Genomic DNA, 24,009 nt, shown 5'->3' on the forward strand with positions numbered 1-24,009 from the left:
AGAATCACCAAGCTTGGAAAAGACCTTCAAGATCATCCAGTCCAGCCATCCACCTGTCACCAATAGCTCTCACTGAACCATGTCCCTCAACACAAAATCCAGCCCTTGGATCACCTTCTCCCTGTGTCTGCCACCTCAAACCTCAGCTGTAGTGCTCAGAACAAGGGACGTGCAGGGAGCTCTGCTGTCAGTACGGATATTGCTGTAATGATGTAATTTGCGTCTTATCCAGTGTTCAGTGACAGTTGCCTGCTGTTATCTTGCTGGCACTGTTGAGCTGCAGACACATTTAATTCTGAGCAATTGCGGAGGGATTTGAATGACAGCAACCTAATTTACTTGTGCTTAAGAGCTATTCCTTTTCTTTTTCAGGCTTGCGCTCGACCATTGATATCTGTCTACTCTGAAAAGGGGGAAGCGTCCGGCAAGAATGTCACCCTGCCGGCGGTGTTCAAGGCTCCCATTCGCCCTGACGTTGTGAACTTCGTTCACACCAACCTGCGCAAGAACAACAGGCAGCCCTATGCTGTCAGCGAGCTCGCGGGTATGGTTTGTCCCCAGAATGGGAATGCTGTGGGAGCTGTTGGTTTTGATGCAGCTGGGCTGAAAGGGAAAGAAGTTCAGAGTTGCAATAACAGAAGCACTGTTCAGTTAGATTTTGAAGAGAATGCGGGAGAACTATTCTGGTCGTTAAAATCCTGATTTTAAATTGTATGGAACTTTGCCTTAGCAGGCAAAAAACTTCAGTGAAATGCTGTGTTTTTTAATCCCCTGCTCCATGTTGAGTACATGAGACTTTCATCTGTGGCATTTACTTAAACCTGCGCAAATGGCTGTTAGCTGGAGTTGCCTCAGAAGCTAGTAGATGCAAATATCTGCTGCTTCCAAAGGAATTTGTGCGAGTGCTTTCGAATTTATTTCTGATGGCAGTTCACAAACATCTTAATCTGCCAGAAGCAGCAGTGCCAATGCAGACCTTTATGTTAAAGATCAAGTTTAGAAATTGTTGTGTTACCATACTTGATTCTGAACTAAGCAGATTCTGTAAGAGCTGTTTTACCTGATCAGGATTTGTTTTGCTGGAATGATGAGATTCCACTTCAATGGTCCGTGTTTCTGAACCATATGATAACAGTGGAAGTTCTGATGCTTGGTCCCAGGCTCAGCAAATCTGTGGCTTTGGGAAAACAGCTCGTGTTGACACTCTCTGCACTGAACTCTTTTTCTGTTGCAGGTCATCAGACCAGTGCTGAGTCTTGGGGTACTGGGAGAGCTGTTGCTCGTATTCCTCGAGTACGAGGTGGTGGAACTCACCGCTCTGGCCAGGGTGCCTTTGGAAATGTATCCTTTCCTAGCTGCTGCTCACATCAGTGTAAATCTCAAATCGTGCAGGGCAAAATTATTTTTACTTATCTCAATATGAAATTGAATCCTACTTCTTGAGGTAATGGCTGTCCTCAAACCTCAGATCACTGTGAAAACTGTGATTAGAACACTCTCTGTGCAAATTCAGACTTGCTTTATTGAACAGGATGATTTCTTCTGTCTTTTTTCACCGCGGAAGTGTTGAGTCTCACGTCTTGCCGTGATGTCGTAATTTGCGTCTTACTCTGTGCTCAGTGACGGTTGCCTGCTGTCAGTGAACTGGTACAGATGGTTGACGAGCAGTTAATGCTGAGCAAGTGTTAAGGAGGCACATTGGAAAACGCAGTTCTGAAAGGTTGTTCTTAACTATGGATACTTAGATGTGCCGTGGAGGCCGCATGTTTGCCCCAACCAAGACTTGGCGCCGCTGGCACCGCAGAGTGAACGTCACTCAGAAACGTTACGCCATCTGTTCTGCCTTGGCAGCATCAGCTCTTCCAGCACTGGTCATGTCTAAAGGTGGGAATTCTGCTGGCAATCTTTGCGTGGCCCGAGCAGTAGTGGTTACTCTAAAATTACTTGAAATGTTTCTCGTGGATAATAAGTTCCCTTTCAAATTAAGGATGCGGTCCCCTCCTTCAGAAGGTTGAATATTTTTATGTACAACTGGGTGTGGTGATTTGGGGGTTTCGCTGTGATGGAAGTTAGGCATTGCTGAGCTACCTCTGTGTGTGTTGCTGACATCAATCTTGTCCTAGCAGATGATGGAAAATGAGGTTGAATTTTGAATTAAATGGCAGTTTGATTTCTGTTCTGTTCTGTAGAAGCCACAGGTCATGCTTAATTTACTTGAGTATTGTTTGAGGCAGGCCAGTAAGACTGCACTGGAACTTCTCTGCTGTTATTAGGACACCTCCATGTTAGATTTCCTTTTTTGATTTTGCATTGTTTCGGAATGCACAAGGCAATACCTTGAAATGCATGCATATAACCAGGGTCATTGGAAACTTAATGTCATGTAAAACCCCGTTAGGTCACCGCATCGAGGAGATCCCGGAGCTTCCTCTGGTTGTTGAGGACAAAGTTGAGAGTTACAAGAAAACAAAGGAAGCTGTTCTCCTTCTTAAGAAGCTTAAAGCTTGGAATGACATAAAAAAGGTGAGTTCTACAGGTATGTTCCTGAGGACGCTCATCATTAGGTTCTGCCATGGTTAAATTAAGAATTGCAGATTGCTCTGTATTGGTTTGATGCCATGAAAAATCCTTCGGTAATAGTTGTAGGAAAAAAAAAGTTGAAGCAAAGTCACTTTCTTCCTGTGTTGCTTTACTCTTTGTGCTCGGTTCCCTTCATTTCAGTGCTGAGTAACAACACTAACAGCTCTGTCTCTTCTGAGTCTTAAGAATGATGAACTTCTCACTGGTCCGTGTTTCAGATTATCAGTGATGATTGTGAAGTTCTGACTGAAGTGTCTTTGTCTTACTGCTGTAAGTTAGACTTCTTCAAATATTCACGGGTTTCTTTTCCTTTTCATAGGTCTATGCCTCTCAGCGCATGAGGGCTGGGAAGGGTAAGATGAGGAATCGCCGTCGCATCCAGCGCAGGGGGCCTTGCATCATCTACAATGAGGACAATGGCATCATTAGAGCTTTCCGGAATATCCCGGGTGATTTTAATTGGATCTTATTTACTCTTTTTTTTTTTTCTCTTTCGGAAGGCAGCCTGGAATGATGAGATACCACTTCATTGGTCCGTGTTTCTGAAACACATGATTTTGTGGAAGTTCTGACTTCTAGCTGAAGTAGCTGTAACTTTATTTCCAGGAATGTGATGTTGAGGGATGTTTGTGTGTCTGTTACCATCCATCAACTGCCTTTCAGACTGTAAAAATGAAGCTTTTAAGTTTGTTACTAGAGAAGGCTGACTTTTTTTTTTAACTTCTCTGTTGAACACCTTATTATACACAGGTTTATGTAACCTTGTAGTGTAAAAGCTAATAAGACCGTAGCAGTTTCTGTGTACTTTATGATCTGTTTCTTTCATTATAACTGAAGAGGCGTGTCTGTTTTTCGGCAGGAATTACTCTTCTTGATGTGAACAAGCTGAACCTGCTGCGACTTGCTCCTGGTGGCCACGTTGGGCGTTTCTGCATTTGGACTGAAAGTGCTTTCCGCAAGCTGGATGATCTGTACGGCACCTGGCGCAAGCCTGCCACTCTGAAGAGTGACTACAAGTAGGTGCAGTAACACCTGACCCAGCTGATGGGGGGCAGCAGGATAACCCAGCAGAGCCACAGGTTGTGCATTTGGGTGTGGAAAGTGGATACTGACAGTAGTTTGTACTAAATGCTTATTTTTATTGAATTAGTTTTATATTTTTTATTTTCCATCTTAAACTCTGAATGTTTGCTTCCCAGCCTGCCGATGCACAAGATGACCAACACTGACCTTGGAAGAATCCTGAGAAGCCAGGAGATCCAGAAGGCGCTGCGTGCTCCAAAGTAATAATTTTTAACTATTAAGAGGAGATTGTGCTTGGTAGTTAATTATTGCCAAGTGCAACACTTCACATTGAGAACAGAAATCCCTGTGTCAGATACTGCTGGGATTTCTTTAGATCCTGGCTGTAAATACTAGGAATTATGGTTCCCTTAAGTGAGATTTTAGGAAGGTTGTACAGCCTATGGGCTGTGGAAGGGAATCATGATACATCTTTCTTCTTTCCAGGAAGAAGATTCACCGCAGAGTCCTGAAGAAGAACCCGCTGAAGAATCTGAGAGTCATGATAAAGCTGAACCCGTACGCCAAAACAATGCGACGCAACACCATTCTGCGCCATGCCCAGAACGTGAGGACAAAGCCTGTCGTGCAGTCTGAGGCATTGGAGCCGATTCCATAGATGCTAATGGTTGTGTTTTTTTCCTATCTGTTGTAGCACAAACTCAAGGAGGAGAAGAAAGCCAAAGCCAAGGCCAATGTCACGTCCAAGGCCAAGCTGTCAGCTAAGGCGCAGACCAAGGCCAAGCCTGCAAGCAAGACTGCAGGAAAGGCCGCAGCAAAGGGCCCCGCCAAAGGCCCAGCCAAAGCGCCAGCAAAATCCCCAGCAAAGGCCCCTGCAAAATCCCCAGCAAAGGCCCCAGCGAAGGCCCCAGCAAAGGGCAAGGCTGAAGCATGAGCAGGAGCAGCACTTGGAACACCTGAGCTCAGAAAATTGTACCGTGGAACTACAGCGAATAAATTCTATTGGAAGAGCGAGGTGCTTTTGTAGTCATCTGGCACAGCGGTGCGTGTTGGGGGTGAGGCGTGTGGCTCAAGTGAGCGGTGGGAGGCTGGTGGGGCTTTGAGGGCACTGTAAGCACACGTGGGTGAGAGCAGTGAGTTCATGGCACTGCCCGAGGAGGTGGAATCCAGCAGCAGTCGTGATAATTCGTGTGAAGTCACAGGCTGCTGTTTTAATGTCACGTATTTGGAGGGAGCTTTATTCACCTTGTTCGCTTGTGCGTTCCTGCGGAGCCCGTTCAAAATGCTGTCCTAGGAGATGGGGCGGGGCAGAGCTCCATCGCCGTGGGGCGGAGCTCTCAGGCAGCGCCCTTTACGCGTAGCTCTAGCGGCCCTAAAGCTGCCAGTCCGCCTGCGTGGAGGTGCTGCGTGCGGCTGGGGGAGGGCGGTTTTCCCTTAAGCTCTGCGGCGCGTTCGCAGCGGGAACCGGGGCTGCAGGGGCAGCCGCGTCCGCGCTCGCAGCTCCGCGCTCTCCTTCCGCCGCGCGGGGGCGGCCACAGCGCTGCAAATGGCGGAGCCGTGACGTCACGCGGCGCTCTCGGGCCGCTACGCGTCCTCCCGCCCTCAGGGGGGCGCTGCCGCTCCGCGCTTCCCGCCCTCGGGGTCACGTGGGCGCGGCCGCCGCGCTTCTCGGGAGCGGGGAGGAGGGGCGGCGGGCGCGGGGGGCCGGGCGGGGGCGGCGGCGGGCAGGATGCTGAGCCGCCTGCAGGAGCTGCGGAAGGAGGAGGAGACGCTGCTGCGGGTGAAGGCGGCACTGCACGAGCAGCTCACCCGGCTCAAGGTCGGTGGCACCGGGCGGGCGCTGCGCTCCGGGAGCGGGGCGGGCCGTTCCTCTGCCGCGCGGCGCTGCGCTGCGGCCGGCCGACGGCTGCGCTTCTGCCGCGGCGTGGCGAGAGAACGCCGGGCGCCGGAAGCGCTTCGTTTCTGCGTGGCCGCCCCGCGGTGACCGCGAGTCCTTGGCGTCCCTTCGTGCGCAGGTGGAGGAGCTCGCGCTGCAGTCCATGATCCGGTCCCGGGAGGAGGACCTGGCCGCCGCCCCGGGCGCGGAGGACCCGCAGCAGGTGAGGCACAGCGCGAACGGGAGCGGCCCTTCGGCTTCCCCGTCCCTGCGGGTTTGGGAATGGCTGCTTGCGTCCGATGCTCCTAAGTGTAAGGCAGCGTTTTAGCCGAGAGGCGGTTGGGATGTGGGTACGGTCTGAGTCTTCAGCTGAGCTCCTGAGATTGTTGGGCGATGCTCATCGCTTCCCTGGGCTGCTGGGGCCGGCAGCTGCAGTGCCGTCTGAACGGAGCGCTGACGGCTCCCCGCTCGGCTGTGAGCTCGGCGCTGCTCCTGGCGCTGACAGCCCTCAGTTGCACTCTCTTATCGTGACAGATCCTCGGGCAGATGGACGACGAGGCTGCTATCAATCAAACGGAATTACAGCTGAGTATTCGAGATTATGAAGAGGAGATGGAAGAGGAGGAGGAATCGGATTCTTGAGAGAGAAAAGAGTCAAAATGTTTTTTAATACAGACTCAGGAATTCCTTCTTTGTTCTTGCCGGCAGATGTTTGTGTTGTGCTGTGTGACATGCCAGACTCCCAGAGTTGCAGGTTTCCTTTGAGGACACAAATGTCCCAGGCTTGGCAGATCTTGAATTAGATGTTAAAAGAATGAGAACTTGCTGCACCAGTATGTAGCATAATCCGTTTTGCAAACCTAGTGTGTAGCTTACTACATCTTTATACAAGGTAAAAATCATTAATTCAGACTAATTTAACACAGTGAAAGCAATAATTTGTCCGTTCTTATTTGCTGTTGCTGAAAAACAAAACCAGGCCGCAGAGGCTGGTTGTGAACCAATGATTATATCATAACCTCAGCTGCTTAAACTGGAAGTTTAAAGGGAGGCAGTGAGAAAAGATGTGTCTAGCCTTGTCTCCAGGCTTTCTGCTGCAGTGCTCTCAGTTACACAGACAGCTCAACATCCGTGTCCTGTAAGTGTGACCCAGAGGAGCTGTATTGTTCTCTCAGCAGGAGCAGCAGACATTGCACTGCTGCCCTGATGCTGAGTGCAGTAGCAAGGGAGCTCTCTTGTCCCTACAGGTGCTGTTTTTAAGTACTGTCAGGCTGATGTAACAGCCACGTTTTTCTTACTTGCTCATTCAGCATAGCAGCCAATTGGCCTTTTATTCTTCCACAAACTGTATGGCAAGAATTAGTCCGTATTAGTTGTAATAAGGAACTAATATTTTCAGTTTTTATCTTTTTCCCTTACAGTGAATTTGTAGTTCAATGCCAGTCTGCCTTCCGCTTTAAGGAGTACGAGAAATTAAAATTTACTTGGAAAGTGATGCAAAGTCCCTTCCACAGTGTATTTAATGGTATGGTGACAAGCTTATACTGCTCCTATAGGTACACAGTGTGTTCTTCCTCCTCGTGGAATGTGGACACCAAGTGGAGCAGCTGGTTATTGATCAATTCTTAAAGACTTGCTTTGAGGAATGCAAAATCAAACTCTGTTAAGCTGATGAAAAGCAGATGAGTAAAAATAATATCCTTACCACTTAGTTTGATAAAGAAAATAGCCACAGCAATCCAGGTTGTTCACTGCACAGCCAGCTAAAGGTGCTATTGCTGTCTCTGGCATTAACAGCTCAGAGAAGATAAAATCAACCATTCTCTGGAGTTTGCTTTTAAGAGCAGAAAAAGAACTTAGGAAAGCATCCAGTATCCTGGGTGTCATCAGAGCACTTGATTCAACCTCCACCACCTTCCTGCTACTGTTTAAAGAGAAATTATTTGGCTCTTATTTGGCTTGTAGCTATAGGAACATAATTCCAGTTTCATCTTGTACTAAAGACTAATTGTTTTTCTGACAAGCCTGGATGTCTTAATGAAAGAGCTTAGAATGTGAATTCAAAACACTTGGCAAAGCCTTCCTGAGGCTTGCAGGAGAAAAATAAAATGTCTGAGCAAGAAATGTTATGGCTTGGAGTGTCAAATGGTTCTTTGGAGGCACATGGAGAGTTTGTAAGCATCACAGTAGCCAACCTCTGCTCTTGCACGTTGCAGTTCCCAGCATGTCTGTGGCACTTCCAGCCCCATCTCAGCCCAGGGACATCTGCTGCACCTCTGCAGAGCCCCTCTGGAGCTGTTGGTCTGGGGTTTCACCTCTAGAGACAAATTTTGACCTTTAAAAATAAGTTATGTGGCCCCAGGAGATTGCCAAATTGTTTTCGTGTCTGTGCTGCATCTTCTTTCTCCCTGCTGTCTTTTCTGAACCAGGCCTTTTGAAATTAAGTCCAGCCAACTCTTCTCCATGTTGCAATAAAGTACTGTTGCTGCTGTCCAACTACATGTAACTGTACTTGCAGTGTTCAAATCACTGCTGCATGTAGCACAAAATAGTAAAATCGGCTTTCCTATCTAAAAAATTGTTGTCCACAGTCTGCATGTTTCCTCTAACAACTAGTACAAAGTACTGCTGTAGTTCTTCAGTGTGACAGTTTGTCTATTTCACACACATGAAAAAGATAATGGAGTGCACATAATATGGCACTGAATAAGATGAAGGTCTTGGTGAAGTTCTCCTTTGAGTTTAAAGAACAGCTTCAAATTACTTGATAATATATTTATTAAGAGAATCCACTGCTAAACATCTGAGAGAATAAAACAATAGAGGATCTTCATACACTTTAGACACCAAACACAGCTGTCATGAATCTTAAGGTTAAAAGAAAGCAAATTGCCCAGATCTTTGTCATGATTCTGTAGGACACTTGAGAGCTACCCTTTAAAAATCAACCGGAAAGACATACATCACTAAATCCAAGTATGATGACACATTTTAAAAATAAATATAGAAATATGAACAAGTCTACAAGTAGAATATTGCTCTGTCCACTCCAAGGAATGCAGAGCTCTTGCCTTCTTTACCTGGAAAGAGTGATCTCTAAACAACAGCAAAATTGGAACCATTAGGCCTAACTTCCAAGATACAGTTTGGCAGCAGCAAAAGCATGCTTAACAGATACAGTTTTGGAGCATCCCTAACCCTTTTTTTGCATGGAAGATTAGGTTAGCATGACTGAAGTACCAACAGTTTACCAAGAGCCTTGATAAAGTTCAAACAATCCAGGGGTAAATTCCCCCTGTGATATTTTCATTAAGAAAGAATATCCATAATCACTTAAAATCAGCAAGCACTGTAACTTAAACATCTTACATTTTGGTCAGCAAACAAACGTAACCCAATACAATACCAATTAGTCGATGACAAAATTTAAAACAATTTGGCACATGCTCTAAAGACATTCTTCCTTAAGAGGTGAAATACATGTTTGAACGGGTACAAGCTTAGGAAATAGGACCAAAGGAGCGCTGTTAACAGATGTACGGGGCAGGATTTGCTCTTCCACGTTCAGACTCCAGCAGCATGCGTGGGTGTACTCGGTTGGTTAAGGCCTATGGTCGAGCAAAGCCATCCTGCAAAATCCACCTCCTCGGCTTCGGATCTCTTAATGAAAGCATGAATCTTAACAGAGGAAAATCAAAGTTACTCAAACACTCAGCAAGGCAACACGATGAGGCAAAGAATCATTCTGAATCAGCTACAGTAAGTCTGATTTACTTTCTGTATTCATGTGGCTTGCGAAATTTTGTAGCAAGCTTAAGGTCAGGATTGCTGAAATAATCAGCATATGAAGGGTCCATACTGCAAAGTATTCCAGAGGGATACTGCTTACACAGTGCTTACACTGTGGGTACTTACACCACAGTACACGATAAGAATGTGACTCAGCCACTTCAGATAACACACTCTGGAAAATGTCTGCTTTCATACACAAGAGATTTTTGCAACAGAAAGAATTTGATTGTATTTTGCAGCCTTACTTACTATACAGCAGTATCAGGGCACAGCAAAGTTTATTTTCTGCCGCACAACTTAAGCCCTAGCATTAAACTTGAGGCCATGAGAAGATCCAGTGGAAGTGAAAGTCATTTCACGTAGAAAAAAAATGCAAGATTTGTTTGTATCTAGTGGTTCTACAGATTTTGCAGCACCAAGCTGATGAAAGAAGAGAAGCAAGCTTCTTTCCCAGAAGCTGCTAAAACTTCACTTAAGTAGTCCATAAGGTTAGAGGAATTCAGTTCAGCTGTCCTCTTACACACTTTACGACTGGCTAATAAACCAAAGCAAAAGCTACTTTACTAATCAACCAAATGGCAGACTGCAAAACCTCGACAGGGCTCCTGTTTTCAGGGTGTGCAAAAGCCTGAGGCCCCTAGATCTCTGGACAAGAGAAGCACTCTCTCCCCCCAGAAGTGTTTGAGCTGCGTCAGGAGGCACAAATGACATTCTAGGCTGTCTGCTCTGACCCTCAGCTCAGCTCAATTGAGGAACCCAGCCTGTATGGAATAATGTTCCATTTCAAGTTAAGAACTTTCACTTACCATCAACTGCTTCAAATCAGCTCTCTCAGCAGGATTTTTAATTAAACTACGAAAACAAAGCATGACACAGGTTACACTCAAAAGAAAGATCAAGTTAGATTGTGTTGGTATACTGTTTTTGTCCTGGAAAGACACCACTCTAGATAAAAGCATGAGGATTTTTGTAAGCAACTGTCTCTGTAGATTTCACAGGTATAATTTTAGGTATGAAATCCTGAGTCATACAACATTGTTCAGTGGGGGCAGAAGTGAGAGTACAGAGTCAGGCTGTAGGGATCAAATTTGCATTTACATTCAACAGTATCACACACTATCCTTCAGGTCTCTCTTACCCAAGTCTTTTCCAGCTCAGTATCTACTAGTTGTTCCTTTGTGTCACTGTTCCTTCTGGTAGAAATAGCTAATAGCTAATAACAGAACTAGCTTTTCTGTTGTTAGCTATTAGCTTTTTTTTTTTTTTTTTTTTTTTTTTTAATAAAGAAAAAACTTATTCATCTTGAATAAACTACTTTCCTTAAAGCTGATCATACCCATCCAGTACTTGGAAAAGTAAAGAAGTGAGAAAATTAATACTGTGATAATGATTCAGTGAACCATTAGGGAGGGAAATTTGGAGCATGCAAGAGTTCTGCATCACATGGAATGCTCACTGCAGAATGCTACTCATAAAAATATGGATCCTCTTACAGAAGAGTTTTGCATGATCAGTCTTTAAGTACTGTGGTGTTTTCAATGCTGAGGAAGTACTAATTTTGAGTTGCCACAGAAGCAGAGATGATATCTTAAAGAGTGGAACACCTCCTAGCTTTGGTGTTCTCTTTGAATGTGTATGTTGTCAAGCTGGTGCCTATAAAATGAGCTCTAGGCACATTAGCAGAGAAAATACTTACCATTTGTTAACAAAATCTTGAAATTCAGAACCAAAAACACCGTTGGGCAGTTTTGGAGGTGGCTGAAAACAAATTAAGAAAGAGTCCCATCAATTAAAGCAGAACGAATGATGCTGTACAACCTACCCAGAGTCTGCCAGCTAAGTCCAACATCTGAGTAAAGCTGCCCTGATGCTACCTATGCCTTCTTCCCAGAGTTGAGCTCTCAAACAAGTATGAGGCAGACTTGCAGACTTCAGTTTTCAGGCTGACAGCCCAAACAAGGACATGTCTCATACTGCAGTGATAAAGATCAGAACCTGACTTACCATGACATTACCCCTATATTCCACCAAGTTTTGCATTTTAAAAGTTTACAATTAAATTAGTGCAGGTAGTTGATTACCTCATTGACAATGTAATCCAGCAGTTCAAAGATCGCCATTGGGGGTCTGCTGTCTGGTCCATAGGCTAAGAAGAAATAAGGTAGGTGGGAAAACAAAGCATCACTCTCAAGAGGTAGGGCTGTTTTCGGAAGCTAACAGGCATATGCCTGATTCCTGCATGGCAGAGTTTCTGGGCACCCAGTAAATTCACAGGGAGAAAGTGGAATAGTAACAGTAATACTTTCATTCCAGGACAGATCATTACTGTCAAGTCTGACCCAAATCATTAACTTCACTGAGAATCTTCCTGTTGTACTTGGATGTTGTTGCATCTTTGGAGATGAACCATACCAATGGAATGCATCTTAATGGCATTCAGAAATGATTACTAGCATAAGGACATCTGGTCCTTGATTTTCAAGCTCCAATACCTTCTAACAGTGAGACTGAAGCAGATGCCCTATCAACCTTGTCTGTTCCATTTCTATTTACTTAAAGTATAAAGCTACATCATGCAGATCAACACTCAATAAGCGAGAACCTAAGCTTACAGCAAAGCATATCAGAAAAGAATCTGATTTTAAATCTTAACATTAGTTTTGTATGTCTTTTGGACACTGCAGAGATGCCTCAGTGGTACAGATGGCAGTCTGCTTGGTATGGCTTGTTTCATTGTTAACTGCTTTATTTGCCTCTCACACTGGAACTTACAGCTCATTGGTCGACCAGGGGTTCTTTGCCTGGGTGAGGTCTCTGTGACTGGAGAATCTCCCTCTACCGGGCAGCCAAACATCAACTCGAGCTCCTTGGAGTCAGGAGGAGGAATGGGGTATCTGCCAATGGCCATTTCCACCAGAGACAGCCCCATGCTCCATATGTCCGACTGCACTGAGTAATGAGTTCCCTGCAGCCTTTCGGGCTACCAGGAGAAAAAGAAAATGTAGACACAGTAAAGTACTGTAACAAAGACATTTAAAGTAGCATTCTATAATAGCCTGAATAAAGCAGGTGATGAAATCCCCATACACAGTGTGACACATTCCAATGAGCGACATAACTTCCTATTCCAGAAATCTCATCCACAGTTCCAGAATTTCTAGACTTTTTGTTACCGTACAAATAAATGAGACTCTTACAAGTGGTGCCACCACATTGCTGTTTTACATCTTTAACACGATATCTAAATGCTGCAACTGTCAACAGTGATGGGATAATTAAAGAACAACGAAACAAAACTAGTAGGGGCAACTAAGCATTCCCCTGGCTTCTCTGAACCAGGTTTTATGTTTTGGGAAAGAGAGGGAAGGTACATTTATGTATGGGTGCAAAAGTGGCGTGGTGCTCTAGCAGTAACCCTGTGGTCTGTCATTCCTGTCAGCTGATAGCATTCACATAGGTCCCTGGAGAAGAAATGTATTTATGCAAGAGTTCCTACACGTACAGGCACGCTTCAGTTCTAGATCCAAATTCAAACAGTTTCTAAACAAACTGTTGAGCTTTGTAATCTATTGATGTTTCTGTTACACTTCACTGCCACATCAGCTCGCTTGAAGCCATTTCAATAAACCACAGTATTTCTGAGCTGTGGTTAAAGATGCCCCAAAAGGAAAATATGCAAACGTTCATTGAATGTAAGTGTAAAGAAGCCTGCACAATAAATATATTCAAAATCTAGAAAATGTATTCAAGTTAGGCACTGTTGATTGCACACACCTTCATGTAAGAGAAGATGATGTTATCTTGCACGTAACAACTCTCCAGCTGTCATGTTAAGTAGCATGCTAAGGGAGGTACTGCAGGAGAAGGTACTTCAGACAATATTAAAAGAATAAAAATCACAGCCATGGCTTGGACTGAGACATAAAGCAAAGCTGAATCTCAGTCTCTTAGAAACAAGAAATTGAAAAAAAACCTGAAGGTAGGCAGCACTCTGCTCTTGTTCTTTCTACCAGAAGAAAAAAGGAAAGCCAGCAGCATGCCAAAAGCCTCAAAGAGATTTTTTTTTTTTTTTTTTTAAATGCTGTTAGCAACAGCCCCTAAAAGTGTGTGTGGGAACATAAGCCACAGTTATTTCAAGTATGTTACCCATACTAAATGACAAAAAAGAGAAGACTGGCTTTGATGTAAAAATGCAGGTCCCATGCTGAGCAGAAGCAGCATTATTATGCTTTTTGTCCTTTAAGTTCAAGCCCACAGAGTTTCAATTCTACAGCAGGAATTCTGAGTGCTCTGATTTTATGAGGTAATTGGTTGCATGCTGAACAGGTAAGTATATTAGAAAAGGAGACCTTTTATTTCCATTAGAAATGACCTTCAGTAACACAGAGTTCCCTTGAAGAGCAAGTTTCAAGGTACTCCTTGTGAACAGGAATAAAGAGCACACTGCAAAGCAGCTGCCGTGGCCTTGCCCACAACAGCCACTCCCATGCTTTTCCTTGCTACCAGAGCCACACTGAGTTCTCAGGAGCAGACACAACAGACCCACTAATGAGGGAGCAGCGTGCCTCCCTAAGCGACTGCAGTAGAAAGCTGGAGTGGAAAGCATGGGAATTAAATAAGGAGAACAAGACATAAATACTGTCTTCTATAAACTGTAACTGCAAATGCATTAACCAACTGGATTCTGCAATGTAGATGCAATTGCAGTCTTCTGTAGTGTTATGAAAATATCCCACGTTTGGCTTCTGTTGCCACAGTTCTCTCCCCCACCTCCAGTGTGATATCATACCGGAATATTGCTGGAATGCAGGAAGTGAAACAAACTATGTAAGCAATAGAAATAGCCACAACAGCTGGGATTGTGTTTGATCAGTTGTGATAACTCTACCGTAATGCACAGTGAGCTCAAAGCTATCAAACCTGTACTTACAGACATGTAGGAGCGCGTGCCAACAAATGAGTTTGCCATAGAATCGATCAGTTGTCCACTGACACCAAAATCACACAGCTTGATCTCACCTCTAGAGTTTACCAAAATGTTAGATGGTTTAACATCTGGGGAAAAAATAAAAAAGGATGGATGATTTTATATTTATAATAGACAAAAATGTGGAATTTGACAATGAAAGCCACACAGGAGGTGAGAATCACACATCTAACTACACCATAATTCCTGCCCCTTCTTCAGTATTCCCAGAGAAGAGAGCAGGCTCCTCTACCCAGGCCCAACTCATGAGCTCTCTTTAGATACACATAAGTGAAAATAAACTTCTTGAAATGCATGTGCAAAAAGACTGTTAGTTTTAGATTTGGATTTCTCCCACTTTCATGGCTTTCAAATATTAAGTTTGTGCATCTACAGCCTCCTTGCAACGGCAGACATTTGAGGTATGCTGCCATGCCAGCTTAACCACTCTTTAGTTGTGTTCTTTAGTCCACGAATAATCAAGAAGCCCTACACATTAATTTCACAAAGTGAACTTTGGCAGCCACACTCACTTCTTTGATTTCTGGATATGCTTTGGAATAGCAGTCCACAGTCATAGCCTTTTTTTTATTATTATTTATTTATTTTTAAACTTTTAGACACAAATGTCATGTCATCATTTTGGTGACTGCAGTACTGACTTTAGTTTGATGTCAATGAGGTATCACAGGAAAGATTAACACTGATGTGACTCCTCATCACTGGAAGATGATCCCCATGCAGAAGGAGATCCCTCACTGAACAAAATCCCTCGAGATTGAAAACAAAGACCAAGCTGTATTTCAGTTGTTTCTCCCTGAGGAAACCCAGAACTTCAACACATGGCTACATTTACTTGCTTTAGTGACTGCACTTCTTGCTTCCTGAAATCACCTTTCTAAAACCAGGAAACTGATGCTGTCCAGCACACTGCATACACAAGTTCTCCTCCAGCTTGCCCACTTCACTTGGAACGAGCATCAGCCCATAGAAAATCCCCACAGTTACATCACTGATAAACTACTCCTCAGTCTTAACACAAAGGAAATCACATCTGTGCACAGCTTCCTTCTCCTGTAAGGAAAGAAAATCCCAGCTGCTTTTGCTTTTCCCAGCTACACGGGAGTCTTCAGCTGATGTTCTGTATAAAAGCTAAGTAGAAAATGGTGTCTGCAAAATAAACCAGAAGCACTGCAGAGCCTGGACAAATTCTAGAGGCCATATCTGTTGTGGGCCAACACATCCATGCACTTCTATTACTCCAGTTCAGTACAGACAAATCCCCAATTACCTCTGCAGCTCATGAATATTTCATGTTCATAATTAAAGGGCAAAAAATAACATTAGCATTCCACTGCCAATGAACTAGATGACATTCTCCTCATAAAAAAAAAATATCACATTCTAGAAACCATCTGGTCTTATGAAGACTTAACTTTTACCTGTAGCATTTTGCTAGCTTATATTTAATTACACACCACAGCTTCCTTACAATAGCACAGCACGTCATGACTGCTCACTGGCATTGTATACAAAATCTGCCCTACCCCGAGCATTTTCATTTGTCTCAAGGCCTCCAGTGTGATCAGAATGTGATGTTAAGAATGCTGCTGTCCTTCCAGTCCTCTAAATGCAGCCTGCAGTGCTATTTTAACTCCAGAACGTCTGAGCACTTAAGCAGTTTCTCTGGAAACCAAAAAGATTTGTAATGCCAAACGAAACAGGAATGCCAAGGTATGCTTCAAAAATGTGTGCTCTATCATGCAAGAAAATGAAAAATCTAGAAAGGAAGAGCAGCTTTGCTACAGAAGCAAAGTACATTGCTTTGAAAGAAAATGAAAGGACCTCTCACGCATCTCCGTGGTCTGTTTAGCAGCAGGGCTGTGCAGTGCTGGAGATGCTCTTAAGTCACTCCAGACAGGTGGCTGTGGGACACTCAGCATTAACTAGCTCCCTCTTCAAAAGAGAATTTCTGGGATTTACAGGCTGTCATGGAACATCGACAAGGTGTGCCTCATCTGCCTGAGCCCTGCTCAGCCTCACAGGAGCAGAAGCTGGTTCAGGATGAAAGAGTAAAGGCACTGGACATTACTGCAACAATTCTTTTTGTAGGGAAGGCGAGTAGCCAGGGACTTGAGAACGTCTTGGAGCACATTACGGGCATCTTACAGTCACCCAAACATTTAAAAGAAAGTACATATCTATTGCCACAGGTTCTCAGCTGTACAACTATCCTCTGAACACTCAGAGAAGCACAGGCCAGACCTCCAAGACAGGAGGGGCATCATACACATCACAATTGAAAATGACCTTAGCTGCTTGATCCCTTCTCAATATCTATCACACATGTATAACCAGGAGCCTTCTGAGAGCTTTCCCACATGATGATTCTTGTTTTAAGTAATTTCTCAGGGCAGGATTTTGTGAGAATGACCTAGGAAACAGCATGCTAAACAGACTGTTAACAGCAATCCCTCTGTGTTGTACCTCCTGCCCTGGAGCTGTAGGTTGCAACCAGAGCTCAGAAACCTCACAGAGCACTTCTGTGCAAGAGGAGACTTTCCAGACATTATTATAACTCAGACTGTACTTTGTTGAACTTCGATTAATTTATAGTATTTCTATTTATTCAGAAACAAAAAACAGCAAAAAGTTTGCGTGTGTTAAAAACTCGTCAAAACACTTGGCAATTAGAGACAGGACATTCATTTCCTTCTCATTTGCTGCCTTCCGGTGTTAACCACAAAAGTAAACCAGAGCACAGAAGTAGCACACCTATACAAGTCACTGTTACAAGTATCTTTATTCAACAGAATAGGAGCTGCTGTGAGAGGACACCTACCATGGTCACACTCCTTGCCCCTTCCTTTTCTGGGCCTGCTTTGTGTCCCACTGTTTGTCTTTTGAGAGTTTGGCAATTTCTACCTGGTCTTTTCAGAGAACCCAAACAAAGCACAGTAGTCCAGATGAGCCAGCAGTCTATAAAAAGACTATTTTCCATTCCCTCCTTAATAACCCCTAATGACTTCTTCCTTGAGCTGTCTGTAATGACACGTGAGTGCTTTGCCTCAGAAGTCACAGCTAGTTCAGGCCACATCTGTGCATGTGAGCACACTAAACTGAGCCTCACGATGAGCAGCAACCACATCCCATTTTTTGGGGGTCTTTTATGATTCTAACAACTACTTGATCAATCCAAGAAAATGCATCATTGACAAGTTCTGCAGATTTTTTTATTTTATTCCTTCTTTTCAGCTCAGCATTATTTGCCTAACAGCAATCTCTTGCATTCAGAATGCAGGGCACTATTTCCTGCAGGGGTTTACAGAGAAGCTGTTAACATCTTGCCATAAGAGCCTTATCATGAAGTGCACCCCTGTCCATGATGATATCATAGCAGTCCTACGTTCATGGGTGAAACCAGTCAAAGAACCAGAAAAAAAGCAGGATGCCTACAAGGTTCCAGGGATGCACAAAGACTCCCCCAGACCTTATTTTCCAGTCTCGCACGCTATCAAAACCAGTCACTGAGAACTGCACACTGATCTGCTGGCTATGTAACAGCTGTTTTGGTTTAGAACAGCTCTCCTCCACACCACCTTTTTTGTACGCTTACATTTTACATCTTACCACTAAGAGACACTTCACAGCATCATCTACCTCTGCTCCTCCCAGTACACTCATCCATCTGGTCATTCCAAACTGTTGCTGATACTATGATGCCAAATGCACTGATGGACTGAATTGCTCCCTGGAAATGAGTTACCACAGACCTTGCTCTCTTGAGATTTCAGAATGGGTTTTCTTTGCTCTTCTTTCACACACTAGTGTTTAGTGAGATTATCTATTTATAAGCCTCTTGCTCTCATCACAACATAAAACCAAAATCCTTGTTAAACCAGGCCCAACCCTGGAACAAGGCACACACGTCAAGTGTTGGTCACATCACGTCAGCGCAGGACCAATCATCAGAGTGCACACTACAGAAGGCAGAGAAGTAGAACAAGTCTCCAATGATGACAGCTATGCCTCCAAAATAATGCTGACTCAGTTACACCAGAAGCGTGCTTTTAGTAGTACTGTTTATTTCAGCTGGGATTCAAGAATGAAGCAGTCTGGAAAATCATAGCTATCAGAAAGAGCTGCACCTGCACTAGAAGGCTTTTCCCAGGTCAATGTACTGCTATTGCCATGCTGCAGACCTGGCCTCAGTTTGGCTTTGCAAGATAGCCCCCTTAACCCAAGGCTGGGTGATTTCAAGAGTTCTTGAAGAATAAAGTCATTGAAAAGCTAAGAATGTAAAATGGAGATGTAAGAACTTGTAAGAGACACGTGGCTTTGCAACTACCATCAGAAGTCTCTAGGAGCCTCCAGTCTCCTTTCTCCAGCAGAGAGCTGTATTTGATTGCTTTAAAAAATTAACAGTGATGTATAATAAACACAGTCTACTTCACGTAGAAGGTGATCGTACAACAGATTGCATAAATCAGACTTGGCCAGCAATTAGCAAACATACTCAGACACATTAATGTCTGATGAAGATATTTTTACAGTCTCAAGATTGGTCTCATATGGTACGAGACTCAGCAAACAGCTGGCATGCTGTACACATACTGCACAATCACTGTATGAGTGCTGCCATTCAAACCAAGATACGAAATGCTCCACTTCCACTCTTCAGTATACACATGTCAGGAACAAGGGAACTCATTATCTTATCATATCAAGTGTCATTTTTCTTTCATGGAACATGTCACAGATTAATGGAAGAGCTAGGTTTCTAAAAGGGCAACTATAAGCTGAAAATCAGGTAGGGCATTTATTTTACAATCAAGTAACCCCGGCAGTACAGAAATGACAGTTTGATGTAACTACAGAAAAAAAAAAAGTTTTTAAAAGTCTGTAAATATAGAAGTTACTATCCTGCAAGACAAATGTTTATAAGTTGTATGCAGGACAGCTGGTAGAAACACCAACTTTTACAAGTCAGTACATAAAATATGGTTGAACAACTCAGGTCCTTTAATATATCCCTATCTTGCTTGCAAAGTGAGTATCCCTGTCTCAAGCTGGATTCCCAGCTCTAAGACAACTCCCAACTACACAAGCAACCCTGGCAGCAAGCAGTTTCAACCAGAGACAAAATCTGTGTGTGCTATAATAGAAGCATGCACGAGCTCAGATAAAGTAAGGATAGTAGAAGCTGAAGACAGATGACAGCTGTAGTAAGAAATGTTAAGTTTGCTTTACACTGCTAAAAAACAAACAAACAAACAAAAAAAAACAACAAAAACAACCCCAAAGCCCCCTGAATCAGAATCCTAGTGAACCACAAGGTATTTATCATGGAAGTATTTTTAACTTGAATAAAAATTATATTGAAGAAGACTTGCAATATAAAGTTTATCTCACCTCTGTGCATTATTTTATGCTTTTCTCTCAGATACGTGAGTCCTTTTATTACCTGAAAACAAGTAAAATAAAAATTTTACATTTATGAAACAAAAGATAATTGCGTGCTTTTCTTCTACAAGGATTCTAACTGAATACTAATTACATTTTGGGGCTTCTGTTACACTAACACTGCAAGTGAATATTTTGTTTAAATTTACCCCTCCAGCTCATACTGAAAAACAGACTCAAGAGGATCCTCAGTGTATGCTTTGCATACACACAGCTTGTTGAACAGTAAATACCAGAAAGATCATATTAAAAAAACAAAACAATTAATGAAATGTCACTTCTGTTCTTATCCAGAAGCCCCACTGATACAGAGGAAAATGAAAGCAAATGCAGTGAAGTGTGTGACTTGTTCTGGGCTACCAAATAGTGACACGTACAGAGATTGCCTTCTTTTCAAAGCAAACACATTTTAAAACCCAGGAACGCTTCTCTCTGCCACATCTTTCAGTCCTGGAGTGGCTGCTTCCTGTGTTACTGAGCTGAGATGCACACCCAGCCACCCACAGCCTTTGGGAGCAACAAGCACACTTACTGCAATGCTGACTTTGCCCAGTATCTGCTCTGGAATTCTTCCAGCCTTTTTCAGCACTTGATCCAACGAGCCACCATCCTGGGAATAAATATTTCAGTAGTCAAGCTTTAATCAAACTTCTCTAAAATATTTTTTTAAATATAAGACTATAGTCTGAAGATTGCATTTAGGGAGAAATGTTACTTCTCACATTTTAACATTGTTATGATTCATATCTAAAAATAATTAAAAAAAAAAAAAATCATTCCTTAATGGGAATTACTCCATTTTATGCTTACTTTCTGGCCAGGAACAACATCCACTCAAACACTTCACACAGTCATCTTTGACAGGAGTGCTTCCATGGCCTGACACTTGTTTAGAGGGGCTGCCCACAAACAGCTGTTGACCAAACATCTGGAGTTCTACAAGCGTCTGCAGCTTGCAGGTTGATGCACCATCATACAATACTCTTCCCCTCCAAAGATGGAATAAGGAGGACTGCAGTACTGAATATTTTGTTATTGATCACCAGGGTGCAAATGCTGGAAAATATAGAGCTGCTTTTTAAATAGATAGGTGTTAATAGCACTGTGATTACATCTGTCCCCCTCGTCCCCAGAGTAAATCCTACAGAGAGGAAACTGACTTCTATTAGCTCTGTGCATCTGGAGTGATTGTCAGCTTCCAAGGGAAGAAGGCACCAAAACATAGATAAGTGTGTCATGGTTTTGTGCTCTTTCCATTGGTATTCACATAACACAACCCAGTGCACTGGGAGTTAGAAAGTTAATGATGTGGAATATCGACGAGAAACCATAAAACCATGACAAAATGTTTCTTGAAGTTCCACCATAAATAACAGCCTCACTAATCTTAAGAAGTTAAATAAACCAAACGCACGCACAGACACCCCAAGCAATGTAAAATACACTGCACTGTTGCTAAGGGCTTCTAGGAAGCAAAACTGGTTTAGTATTTTGAGCGTATGAAGCAACAAAAGGCTTGTGCATAAATTTTAGATTTGCCCAAATGCAGAACACACTGAGACACCAGAATGTCATTTCTCAAGCTTGAAAGGAAGAAACAAAAAAACAGATCAGATCTGCCAGTAATGGAGGCAGAAATCCAGCACGACCAAGTCATTTCCTCCTGCCTTAACCCACCCTTTGGCAGTTTGCATATCTAGATGGTGAGGAAAGGAGAAAAGCTAGAATAAAAAGCTTCAGAATTTGAAAACTAACACCTAAAAGTCTTATGAGTAAGAAATGGTAATAAAGTTCTCCACTTGATTAAAAAATGCACCAGTAGATATGTATAAATATACACATACGTGTACAAATATACATAAACCCAAATAGATGAAGTATTATACAGGCAGACTGCACCTCTTGACAGCTATCTGCCAGGACACTGTTATATCAGCAAGTCTCTTACAGAAGAGAAAGAACCTCTTCTTACCCCCTGAGGAATAGCTGCAATTCTGGAAGAGGCTCAATACAACTCAGCTGCCTGGAAATGCTGGCTGCAAACATCAGCATCTTTCAGGAACAGACTCCAACCTTTTTGCATGTCAAATACCTGCTGCTAAGCAAGACTAAGCATTCATCTGGAGTTTATCCACCTAAAATATCAAACCCTGAAGTCGCCAGTTTCCAGGTCTTTTCCACCTGTAATTTGTTTGAACACATTTTGCTAAAGTATGGATTTTGACTGATGTTAATTAAACGAAAGGAGATTCATCTAATCTCTTTCCCAAAAAGAATGCACTTCCCACCTAGTGATCTGCATTACGTCAACAACTTAATCACTTAATTAAGACAAGTAATCCACCTTCGTTGTTCCATACCTCCTTAATCAGCTGTTCTTTTCATAAAATCCTGGCTCTAGTCCATTCAATTCAGCACTGAAACAATGGATTTCACACTGCCTTCTCTTCCATTGAAAAGATATCCACCACCAGAGATACCATTCCCTGCTAAGGAACTTCCAAATCCCAGTTGCTCCTGTTATTTTATTCCTTGCAGATGTGAACATCCGTGGCATTTAATCATCTATGTAAGCAATGCCCAGTTATTTTAACATTTTTCTTGTTTTTTCATTACCATTAATTCTGAGATGCTAAGTTCTTTGTAATTCCCAATAGTCACTTGTATTTTAGGAGTGTGCACACTTTCTAGTCAGCTAGAACATGCTTTAACAAAAATGGATCGTGATCACTTGTTCCTAAGCAACCATCAATTTCTTCTAAAAATTTCAGTAGGAGAAGACCAGAGAAGCACTAAAACAATCACATGTACTTTCCAGAGAAAGTAAGATTTCTCTCCAAAGAAACAGTTTTGTCAGGGAAAGAAGTCTTCAGTCTTACTGTATGGCATGTTGTTAAAAAATTCCTCACATAAGCAAGAAAAACATTCATTAACCTTTAATTACAGAAAATTGACTTCACATTTGCCTTTCTATAACCACAGGGAGCCACACAGTGCCCAGAATAATGAGTACTTTTCTATTAAAATGAAACTTACTAAAATATTTTTGGTCTTTAAAACACTGTCTGAATTCCCTGTGGGCCTGTTCACCTCTTGGGAAGCAATTTTTGTCTGCATTTCCTGTAAAAATTTGGAAGAGACAAAACATGGATTCATCTGAAGCACAAGAAGTTCTGTCTCGTTATGAGAGCTACTAAGGACCCCACAGGTGTCATAGCAGCCAGTGTCGTCTGCATGCTCTTAATACTGTAGAAAATCAAAAGTAAACCAGAACAAGCATCTGAAGGGCAAGATCAGGTCAATATTTTTGAATTCTGAAAATTTGCATATAAAGTACCATGGATATAGGAGAAGAAATTGGGAATCAGAAATGGTTTCAGGTTCTTTACTCACACAAGAAAGTCCACTTTGTGAACTCCTGACACATTTTGAATGTACAGCCTGTTAAAAACTTCAGGTTACAACTGATTAGTGTGCACTTACCATGTGTTCCATGCAAATGCTGATTTCCCCATCGCTGTAAAAAGCTCCATAAAAGCCCACTATGTATGGTGAGTTGCACTCATGTAGAACCTGCAGCTCACGGATGATCTGGTTTCGAATAGCTGGCTTGATCTCTAGATGAATCAACTGCAAAATAATCCATTCTTATTATTTTCTTAGTGGCAAGGGATCTTCCAGAAAGAAGAGTTTGTTCAGAGGGTGTGAGGCTCTATGCCCCAGAAGTTTCCAAAGCCCAGATGGGTAACCCAGCCCACTCTGACCATACAAGTGTCTGCTTCGAGCAGGTCAGCCCTCGCAGCCTCCCAAGGCCCTTTCCCATCACAGCTCCTTGTGGCTCAACTGTAAAGTAATTCTTATTTTCATAGCAACAAAGGGAAAGACAAAACACTACAATACAGCATGAAGAAGTTGAAGCATTATTGTTCGTGAGAAATACTAGATTAAGAGCAAAAAACATGAAGAAGTTATCCCTAAAATAGACTGCATTATATAATCCAACAGATGTTCTCCACGTATTCTGTCTCCTTGCCATCTCTGAGCGAGAACTTCCAAATCTTTTAGGAATTTCTCATTAAAAAGCGGCCAAAAAAATCCTATTTTGGTTAAAAGTTTTAAGGAGTAAAAGCTATTACAGGGAAGTCTATTAAAACTACTGACACTACCCCATTACTGATAGGTAATACTGTTACACTGAAAAAAGTTAGGGTCTGATAAATCAGTAACAGCATCTGGTAGGACTGCAGAATGTCACGTGCAAGACCTGAGGGTAAGACAAGTTTATCAACAGGATGCTGTTTTCATATGT

General features: G+C 42.8%; 3 protein-coding genes across 4 annotated transcripts in view; 2 read left to right on the forward strand and 1 right to left on the reverse strand.

Annotated features, from left to right (window-relative positions):
* Positions 1–79: 79 nt before the first annotated feature.
* RPL4 (ribosomal protein L4) lies at positions 80–4,578 on the forward strand (the record flags this gene model as incomplete). The annotated part of the gene is made up of 10 exons (XM_079541095.1): positions 80–190; positions 373–544; positions 1,235–1,341; positions 1,746–1,884; positions 2,399–2,523; positions 2,900–3,029; positions 3,440–3,596; positions 3,780–3,863; positions 4,090–4,210; positions 4,298–4,578. The coding sequence occupies 10 exons, from the start codon at positions 80–82 to the stop codon at positions 4,535–4,537; spliced, it is 1,386 nt and encodes a 461-aa protein (XP_079397221.1). The 3' UTR covers positions 4,538–4,578.
* Positions 4,579–5,332: 754 nt separating this feature from the next.
* SNAPC5 (small nuclear RNA activating complex polypeptide 5) lies at positions 5,333–6,121 on the forward strand (the record flags this gene model as incomplete). Its single annotated transcript, XM_079541188.1, has 3 exons — positions 5,333–5,422; positions 5,619–5,702; positions 6,014–6,121. The coding sequence occupies 3 exons, from the start codon at positions 5,333–5,335 to the stop codon at positions 6,119–6,121; spliced, it is 282 nt and encodes a 93-aa protein (XP_079397314.1).
* Positions 6,122–9,043: 2,922 nt separating this feature from the next.
* MAP2K1 (mitogen-activated protein kinase kinase 1) overlaps positions 9,044–24,009 on the reverse strand; it is a gene marked incomplete at both ends in the record, with an annotated part of 30,565 nt that continues 15,599 nt past the window's right edge. For both annotated transcript variants that reach the window (XM_079540647.1, XM_079540646.1), the window contains 9 exons: positions 9,044–9,157; positions 10,078–10,123; positions 10,968–11,029; positions 11,353–11,417; positions 12,044–12,251; positions 14,202–14,326; positions 19,650–19,701; positions 20,233–20,310; positions 23,184–23,330. In XM_079540647.1, the coding sequence (XP_079396773.1) occupies positions 9,044–9,157; positions 10,078–10,123; positions 10,968–11,029; positions 11,353–11,417; positions 12,044–12,251; positions 14,202–14,326; positions 19,650–19,701; positions 20,233–20,310; positions 23,184–23,330 (897 nt within the window). The remainder of the gene's footprint in view (positions 9,158–10,077; positions 10,124–10,967; positions 11,030–11,352; positions 11,418–12,043; positions 12,252–14,201; positions 14,327–19,649; positions 19,702–20,232; positions 20,311–23,183; positions 23,331–24,009) is intronic.

This window comes from Tetrao urogallus (assembly GCF_951394365.1).
Source record: "Tetrao urogallus genome assembly, chromosome: 11".
NCBI classification, from domain to species: Eukaryota; Metazoa; Chordata; class Aves; order Galliformes; family Phasianidae; genus Tetrao; species Tetrao urogallus.